Source organism: Babylonia areolata, chromosome 21, assembly GCF_041734735.1.
Source record: "Babylonia areolata isolate BAREFJ2019XMU chromosome 21, ASM4173473v1, whole genome shotgun sequence".
In the NCBI taxonomy this organism is placed as follows: Eukaryota; Metazoa; Mollusca; class Gastropoda; order Neogastropoda; family Buccinidae; genus Babylonia; species Babylonia areolata.
This window is the reverse complement of record NC_134896.1, coordinates 6,679,931-6,689,930: the sequence shown is the minus strand read 5'-3', so window position 1 is coordinate 6,689,930 and position 10,000 is coordinate 6,679,931. Positions and strand designations below refer to the sequence as shown.

The 10,000-nt window shown below is 45.0% G+C and overlaps 1 protein-coding gene across 1 annotated transcript in view; it reads right to left on the bottom strand.

The window, feature by feature from the left end:
- Positions 1–10,000, bottom strand: part of LOC143296033 (neuroendocrine convertase 2-like) — a 148,318-nt gene that overhangs the window by 35,081 nt on the left and 103,237 nt on the right. The window contains exons 7-9 of the mRNA XM_076607778.1: positions 8,724–8,812; positions 7,109–7,284; positions 2,345–2,560 (exon numbers count right to left, since the gene is read on the bottom strand). Coding sequence (XP_076463893.1) covers positions 2,345–2,560; positions 7,109–7,284; positions 8,724–8,812 — 481 coding nt within the window. The remainder of the gene's footprint in view (positions 1–2,344; positions 2,561–7,108; positions 7,285–8,723; positions 8,813–10,000) is intronic.

Sequence of the window (10,000 nt, the reverse complement as noted above, 5' to 3'; positions counted from 1 at the left end):
AACAATCCTCCAAGGAAGTGTTGATGGAGGCAGATGGAGAGGAAGACAGGAAAAAGAAAAAACAACAACCTAATAACGAGGGACTGACAGCATCGCAGAATGGACAGGGAAACCATTTGCAGAGAGCAAGTCTTCGACACAACCGAGAGACTTGGAGGAATCTGGTGAAATTGTTCCATGAGGCGCCCTAATGTCTCTTCACAGAATCTGGTGAACAGTTCTTCCATGAGGCGCTCTAATGTCTCTTCACAGAATCTGGTGAACAGTTCTCCCATGAGGCGCCCTAATGTCTCTTCACAGAATCTGGTGAACAGTTCTCCCATGAGGCGCCCTAATGTCTCTTCACAGAATCTGGTGAAGTTTTTCCATGAGGCGCCCTAATGTCTCTTCACAGAATCTGGTGAAGTTGTTCCATGAGGCGCCCTAATGTCTCTTCACAGAATCTGGTGAACAGTTCTTCCATGAGGCGCTCTAATGTCTCTTCACAGAATCTGGTGAACAGTTCTCCCATGAGGCGCCCTAATGTCTCTTCACAGAATCTGGTGAACAGTTCTCCCATGAGGCGCCCTAATGTCTCTTCACAGAATCTGGTGAAGTTTTTCCATGAGGCGCCCTAATGTCTCTTCACAGAATCTGGGAACAGATCTTTTATGAGGCGCCCTAATGTCTCTTCACAGAATCTGGTGAAGTTGTTCCATGAGACGCCCTAATGTCTCTTCAAAGAATCTGGTGAAGTTGTTCCATGAGACGCCCTAATGTCTCTTCACAGAATCTGGTGAAGTTGTTCCATGAGGCGCCCTAATGTCTCTTCACAGAATCTGGTGAACAGTTCTTCCATGAGGCGCCCTAATGTCTCTTCACAGAATCTGGTGAACAGTTCTTCCATGAGGCTCCCTAATGTCTCTTCACAGAATCTGGTGAAGTTGTTCCATGAGGCGCCCTAATGTCTCTTCACAGAATCTGGTGAACAGTTCTCCCATGAGGCGCCCTAATGTCTCTTCACAGAATCTGGTGAAGTTTTTCCATGAGGCGCCCTAATGTCTCTTCACAGAATCTGGTGAAGTTGTTCCATGAGGCGCCCTAATGTCTCTTCACAGAATCTGGGAACAGTTCTTCCATGAGGCGCCCTAATGTCTCTTCACAGAATCTGGTGAAGTTGTTCCATGAGACGCCATAATGTCTCTTCACAGAATCTGGTGAACAGTTGTTCCATGAGACGCCCTAATGTCTCTTCACAGAATCTTGTTCCATGAGGCGCTCTAATGTCTCTTCACAGAATCTGGTGAACAGTTCTTCCATGAGGCGCCCTAATGTCTCTTCACAGAATTGTGGGAGAAGAGAAGAGAATTATTTGTCAGTTACCTGTCAGTTCTTGTTGCCAAAAAACAACAAGAACAATTGCAACAAACAAAATAAAACACACCCTAGAGAGAGAGAGAGAGAGAGAGAGAGAGAAGACCGCCGTTGGCGTCGACTGTGTGGCCAAAAAGGAATGTGTCATCTGTTGTAGCCGTTTAATGCGTTTGATTGGCTAGGGCGGACCGGCAATGGCTGGGCGTCTTTTCACTGTCAGCCGCACGAAATGTGGCTAACCGACAGGCCTAGTCTGCATCAGTTTGATATGGCACAGCATATGTTACATGTCTGTCTAAGTGTGTATGCGTGCGTGCTTGAAATCCGATTGAATGACACAGGAAACGAATGATGAGCGCCAATAACAGCCGTCAGTCGGCTCTACCCAGGTAGGCAGTTTGTTGTGCTAATGACTCCGTGTTTGTAAACGGCTTAGAGCTTGCTCTCCCACCGAGGATAGGCGCCATATCATTCATTCATTCATTCATTCATTCGTTCGTTCGTTCGTTCATATATGACATATATGACACATCCAACCGAGGACAGGCGCTATATCATTAATTCATTCACACATATATGTGGAGTGTTGGCCTGGAGGTTACGCGTTTGCCTAGGAATCTGAGCGCACTGGTTCGAATCCCACCGGCAGTCGTTAGTATTCTTTCCCCCTCCACTATACCTTGAGTGGTGGTCTGGACGTTAGTCATTCGGATGAGACAATAAACCGCGGTCCCGTGTGCAGCATGAATTCAGCGTACGTAAAAGAACCCACGGCAACAAAACGGTTGTCCCTGGCAAAATTCTGTAGGAAAAAAAATCCACTTGGATAGGATAACAAATAAAATTGCAGGCAGAAAAAAAAAGGGTGGCGCTGTCAGAGTAGCGACGCGCTCTCCCTGCAGAGAGCAGCCCGAATTTCACACAGAGAAATCTGTTGTGAGCAAAAAGAGAAATACAAATACAAGTACACAGAAAAAAGGACCCTACTCACCACTCCAGCGTCGTGGGAAGAGCTCTTGCCGTTGCTGAAGGTGGAGGCCAGGGTGGAGGAGCAGGACTCATCGTACCCCGCCGTGCGGCCATCGTTGGTGGCCGAGTTGATGGAGATGGTCCACATGCTCGCCGCGTACCCGTCGCAGTTGCAGTCGTCGTTAGGCCCCCCATCGCCGGAGGCCCACACGTAGATGTTGCCCTTGCCGTTACGGCCCTGTGAGAGGAGGGGGGAGGGAGGGAGGAGGAGGAGGGGGAGAAGGAGGATGACTTGTAGTTTAATGTTCCATCAAACAAATTGGTGATTGTAGACATTTTGTTACAGTATTTAATTTCAAGACTAAAAGACTATGCCAGTCTTGAATGATCATAATAATAATGGTGATAATAATGACAACAATAACAAGAACAAGAACATAATTGATAACGATGATAAGCCAGTTTGTGTTTACACATTTACTTCTGTCATTCCTGCTGTGTGCGCGTGTCAAATGAAGGATATGAGGACAACCCTGAAAACTTCCATTCTGAGGAAGTGTGGGGGGTTGTTTCCTTTGTACTTTTTATTTGATTGTGTGCTGGCTGATTTGGCAGCATAAACAGCATTAGCTTGAAGTTGTGTCCCTTTTAAAAAAGTATTACTTCTCTTCATTGTTGATTACTTTTCATATTTTAATACTGTCGTTTCAAAGGTAGTCGAGAAGGGGAACTGAATAGTGAGACAGAAGTTGAAACCAAATATGAATATTTGAAATAAATCGATATACAATTAAACAAAATGACTTAATGGACTTCGTGAAAAGAAAAGGAGTCGTTACTTCAATGAATGATAATTAATGTAAAAAGTCTCAAACAGAAGATGGGTATGGCCAGGGGGACGGTGACTTTATCGTTTGAGTTTGGTTGTCTTGGTATTGATAGTTTGTTGTTGCTTTGTTCTTGCTTTTTTTGTGTCTTCTTTCTTTTTTGTGTTCTGTTGTGTTGTGCTGTGTGTACCGCTTCGTACTGTATTGCATTGTATTGTACTGTATTGTATTGTACTGTATTGTATTGTATTGCACTGCATTGTACTGTATTGTATTGTACTGTATTGTATTGTATTGTATTGTATTGTATTGTATTGTACTGTATTGTATTGCATTGTACTGTATTGTATTATATTGCATTGTACTGTATTGTATTGCATTGCATTGTACTGTATTGTATTGTATTGTACTGTATTGTATTGTATTGCATTGTACTGTATTGTATTGCATTGTACTGTATTGTATTATATTGCATTGTACTGTATTGTATTATATTGCATTGTACTGTATTGCATTGCATTGTACTGTATTGTATTGCATTGTACTGTATTGTACTGTATTGCATTGTACTGTATTGTATTATATTGCATTGTATTGCATTGTACTGCATGGCATTGTGTTGCATTGCATTGTACTGTGTTGGATTGTATTGCATTGTACTGTATTGTAGTGCATTGTATTGCATTACATTGCATTGTATTGTATTGCATTGTACTGTACTGTACCGTACTGTACTGTATTGCATTGTATTGTACTGTATCGTATTGTTTTGAATTGTATTGTATTACACCGTGTCATTCTATTTCACAGTCTGTGTGGAATTCAGGTTGCTTTCCCCGGTGATAACGTGTCGCCACAATACAGCGCCACCCATTATTCTCTCTATAAGTACGTTTGTTTAATTACGAAAATGCTTTTTTTTTTTCAAATGATTTTTGCAAGGAACAGCCCTTTTATTGCCGCGGGTCCTATCATCTCTGCTGATTGCATGCTGCACACGGGACATCAGTTTGTCGTCTCATCCGAATGACTAGCACCCAGACCACTACGCAAGGACTAGTGGAGGGAAGAGTTTAAAAAAAAAAAAATCCCGGTCCATGTGTATGGGACTTAAACCTCTAGACACTCACTTCCCAGTCTGGTATGTTACCACTAGGCCACCACCCTACTCTTTTATGTCGTTATTTCACACCCCCATCAGCCCCCTCTCCCCTACAGAGATTGATTGATTGATTGATTATTTATTGTCAAAAGCATTTACAGCCATTTTGACAAGGGGGGGCGGGGGGTTACAAAAAAACTAATTAAAGAAATACCACGAAACACACACCCCAACAACTGTACGCAAGAAAAGGGTAGGGAAAAAGAACAACAAAAGAGCAAATACCATGTGGACCATCCACGGTCATAATTCATTTGCTTATATAATACTTAGTGAATCCGTTTATTCATTAGCATTAGGGGTCATCTGTATATAATTACGTACCTTTTACTTGATTCTTTATACTGTCTGCCCATTTTCTAGTGCTTTCTGCCTACAGTGCTACGGTAAGAAATTTTGACATAACTGTTACCATCAATTCGTTCTCGTTTTTTTTAGCACGTGTTGCATGCGGGTCAAGTCATCAACGGGACTTGATTCTATGTTGAATGGATATCTATTTCGGATGTGTGCATATGCAGGACAATGGAATAAAACGTGAATTTCGTCTTCTTTTTCGGAGCCGCACATTGGGCAAGTCCCCTACAGAGAGAGAGAGAGAGAGGGGTGGGGGAGATGTGGGGAGTGGAGGTCAGATATACGGGAAGAGGGACCGGCAGAAATGAAAAACGAGAAAATAACAACAGAAAAAACTATTTCCAACATTTTTGTTTTTCTCTCCGTGTTCTAGAATGTAGAATTGCCCGTCCTTGGCATCCTCAGGGAAACCCATGCATTGTGTTTTTCCTCCCTTCTTTTATTTTCTTTCTTTCCTTCCTTCCTTCCTTCCTGTTTTTTTGTTGGGTTTTTTTCCCCCATTGTTTTGGTTTCTTCTTCTGTCCCTCTCGGTTTTTCTCCCCTTTTGTATGTTTTTTTCTTCTACTTTTTTTTTACCGTTCAATCACGGCGGGAGAAAATTGCACTGCAATGGCTTGGGGATGCTGGAACCGAAGAGGTAACACTAGAAATTGAAGGAAAACGGAGAAACAGTACGTGAATAGAAACATGCAGATAACAGATAAATAACGTTGTTCATTGGTTTCCTTATTCTTCTTTTTTTCCCCCCGTCTCTCAGGACTTTCTGTGTCTGTGACGGCCTGTCTGTCTGTCTCTATCTGTCTGTCTGTCTGTCTGTCTGTCTCTCTCGTCATGCTATGACGTCAAGTAGCAGTGTGTAGTGCATGCAATGACATATATAATGCAGTATTGTATAGTGTAGACCCTGTTTCAGAGCGGGGATTGGATGAGAAAAAAAAAAGCGCCAGTGCTTATCTATTATCCTCGAAAATAAAGAATTTTGTCTTATCTTGTCTCCTTCTCTCTGTGCCCAGCCCAACCCCCTGTTCTCTCCTTCTCTCTCTCCCCTTTCCTTTTCTTGTCTTTATCTTTCCCTCTCTTCTCTCGTCCTTTCTTTCTTCAATTCATTCGCTTCTAATTGTAGGATTCCACGTGTACAACCGGTTTAATTCCGCCACTAAGGCAGCCATATACCGTTTTCGTTGGAGGGGGTGGATGGATGCATGGTGGCTGTGTTTGCTCTTCCATGACTTTCCGAACGCCGACAAGGTTCATGGCAATACTTTACGTGTGTGTGTTGACCTCAGTGTGTGTGCAAACGAAAAGGATCTTAAAGGCCAATAGCAGGTCTGTGCACATCACTGAAATATTGCAATATGGTCTTCCTGTAGCGATTAACGATCAATGCGCTCGCTTTAACACCTTCTTGAATCTGAAACTGACACTCACGTTGAAAAAAAAAAAAAAACAGTGATGCTAGAAAATTAAAGGGTTACACAACAATACGAAGAAATATCTCTACATTTACAAGGTACACAACTTCATATCAATGCAGCTTACGCACTCACCACTCCCTTCTACCCTCCCCCCACCCCATCCAAATAAAATTAAAAAAAAGATTCCGGGGTTGTCTGGGTTTGTTCCTATGTACCTATAATTTACCTATGTGCAAGCTGAATCGGCAGCATAAGCAGCATTGACTTGAAGTCGTGCACCTTGTAAATGGAGAGAGTTACTTCTTTTTATTGTTGTTTAATCCTTTACTCTCCTTGCCTAATTGTGTTTTTTTTTTCTTTTGTTTTTTGTTGTTGTTTTTTTGTGGGTTTTTTTTTTTTTTGTTTTTGTTTTGTTTGTTGTTGTTGTTGTTGTTGTTTTTTTGGGGGGGGCTCCGGGTTCGAATCTTGGTAACGGCACCTGGTGGGTAAAGGGGGGAGATTTTTCCCACGTCAACATATGTGCAGACCTGCTTGTTCCTGAACCCCCTTCGTGTGTATACGCAAGCAGATCAAATACGCACGTTAAAGATCCTGTAATCCATGTCAGCGTCCGGTGGTTTATGGAAACAAGGACGTACCCAGCATGCTCATCCCCGAAAACGGAGTATGGCTGCCTACGTGGCTGGGTAAAAACGGTCATACACGTAAAAGCCCACTCGTGTACATACGAGTGAACGTAGAAGTTGGAGCCCACGAACGAAGCAGAAGAAGTAGCATTGTTCTGTTGTTTTTCAATGTATCAGTTTCAGTTTGAAGAAGGTGTCTGTCAAAAGTTTCAGTATCAGTTTCAGTAGCTCAAGGAGGCGTCACTGCGTTCGGACAAATCCGTATACGCTACACCACATCTGCCAAGCAGATGCCTGACCAGCAGCGTAACCCAACGCGCTTAGTCAGGCCTTGAGGACAAAAGCTGACAAGGACTGATCTGTATATTAGTTAACTTCTCTTCACTGTTGGATACTGACGTTGTTGACGCCGTTGACGATGGCCCTCATGGTGAGGTTCCTCGGGCCGTCCACGGTCTTGCCGTCGTCAGTGGGACCCCAGCTGGCGGAGTAGATGTCGATGACGTGCGGCATGTGGCCCATGGCGTTGGCCTCGATCAGGTCCGTCATGAACGGCTGGTCCAGCATCCGAAGACCTGCAGCAGGCAGCAACAACAATGCTGTCCGTACTTCGTAGGGCAGAGAGAGGAGGAGAGAGAGGGGGAAAAAGGGAGAGAGAGAAGGAGGGCAAATGAGAGAGAGAGGTGGGGGGGACAGAGAGAGGGGGGGGACAGAGAGAGGGAGGGACAGAGAGAGGGAGGGACAGAAAGAGAGAGGGACAGAGAGAGGGGGAGAAAGAAATAGAGAGACGCTTTGAAGCTCTGACACTTTAATGTCATTGGCCATGAGGTCTTCACGATATGGGTGGATGCATCAACATACTTTCATTTTTTATAACAAACCATTATGATAAACGAAGGAAGTAGTGAAAGCAAATAATGAAACGAAACAAAGTCCCATCTGTAGGGCAGAGACAGAGAGAGAGGTAGAGAACAGCTGGTCCAACATCCGTCGACCTGCAGAGGGGAGAGAGAGAGAAGAGAGGGAGAGTGGGGGAGGGAGGAAAAAGAGAGGGGGGAGAGAGAGGGAGAGAGAACAGCTGGTCCAACATCCGTAAACCTGCAGAGGGGAGAGAGAGAGAAGAGAGGGAGAGTGGGGGAGGGAGGAAAGAGAGAGGGGGGAGAGAGAGGGAGAGAGAACAGCTGGTCCAACATCCGTCGACCTGCAGAGGGGAAGGAGAGAGAAGAGAGGGAGAGGGGGGGGAGGGAGGAAAGAGACAGAGAGGGGAAGAGAGAGGGCGGGGAGAGAGAGGGGGAGAGAACGGCTGGTCTAGCATCCGTAGACCTGCAGCAGGCAGCAACAGCAACAATGCTCTTCCTACTTCGTAGGGCAGAGAGAGAGGGAGGGGAGGTAGAGAGGGAGAGAGAGAGGGAGGGTAAGAGGGAGAGAGAGAGGAGGGGGTGAGTAAGAGAGAGAGAGAGGTGGGGGAGAGAGAGGGAGAGAGAGAGGGGGAGTGTTTAGAAAATGTTGAAATGTTATTTTAAAATTTCCCTCTTGTTTTCTTCTTTTCTTTTATTAATTATTTTTCTATTTCATTAGCGTCGCGCAAATGGGGCAGCTCACGCGCTTTGATGACATCTTAAAACTGAAACTCAAAAAGAAATGGTATCAACTGCCATCTCTCCAATCCGCTTCATCTAATTCCTCTCTCCCACCCCACTCCCCAACACACACAAACACACGCACGCACGCACGCGCGCGCGCGCACACACACGCACACACACACACATACACACGCACGCACGTACACACACACACACACACACACACACACACACACACACACACACACACGCACGCACAGACACGCACGAACCCCCCCCCCCCCCCCACACACACACACACACACACACAAGGAAGCACACGAACTCCCCCCCCCAATCCCCCCACCCCCCACAAACACACACACACATACAGAGAGAGAGAGAGAGAGAGTTATCTATATCTCATTTCAAAGACCATGATGACGTCTTACCGGCCACCATGGAACCATAGGCCACGCCCACTCCGCAGACGTCATTGTCACGTGCTGCCGACACCTCCCCCGCACAGCGCGTGCCATGGCTGGAATTGGGGGGGGGGGGGGGGGAGGAGGAAAAAACAACAACAAAGAACATCCAAAGGTCAGCGTTTTGCGTTGTGTTTGCTGTGTGTGTGTGTGTGTTTTGTGTGCGTGCGTGTGTGTGTGTGTTTTGCTTTGTGTTTGCTGCGTTGTGTGTGTGTGTGTGTGTGTGTTTGCACGCGCGCGCGTGTGTGTATGTGTGTGTGTCTGTGTGTGTGTGTGTTTGTGTGTGTGTGTGTGTTTGTGTTTAAACATCCCTGTAATTGTGTACGTACCAGAGACTAAGAGGTAGAGATGAGAGAGAGAGAGAGAGAGAGAGAGAGAGAGAGAGATGAGGGGACAGACAGACAGACAGACAGAAACCTCGACAGACTAAGATAGACAGGCAAATCCAGGGAGAAAAATAACATACCCCTCTGTGTTTGCAAAACGCCAGACACACTTCAGCTTTGTAAGAATCTGAGTAACTGAAAAATTAAACCGCCACCCCACTCCCACCCCTTTAAATCGCCCAGAGAGAGATATATAGTGACGTCAATACCACAACAATGACGTCTTCACAGCCTACGTCACCGCAACAGCGTTCCTCTGTTGTGAGATCAGTACGATCAATGGCTGCCTTCGCAATTATCTTCTTTGTGTCATCATGAAAAACTGACGACAATTTTTCATTATCGATCATGCCTTCGGTTTTGTTGTTGGGGCGACCGGTCTCTTTGCTTGAGCTGAGAGGAGAGCCAAATATAGATCTGATCAAACAAGCCGTCCTCATGAGCCTTTGAAAGCTGATCAAGTTTGTAGCCTGTCGTGTGCTGTGCGTGGGTTTTTTTTGTTTTTTTGTTTTTTGGTTGTTGTTTTTTTTTCTCCTAGAGCTTGACAGACAGACAGACACGCACGCATAGAGACGTGAACTTAAAAACGAAAGAGGAAGAGAGAGACAGACAGAGACAGAGAGGAAACACAGAGACAGACACAGAGACAGTCTAACTTCACATGCAGACATACGTACATACATAGACAACAAGCATACATACATGCATACATACTTACACATATACATACATATATACAGACGTGCATACAGACGTATGTACGTACCTACGTACCTGGACAGAAAGAAAGACAGATATTTCGATATATACACAGACAGTGGGAGACAGATGGTAAGCACCCTCCCAACCCCCCAAACC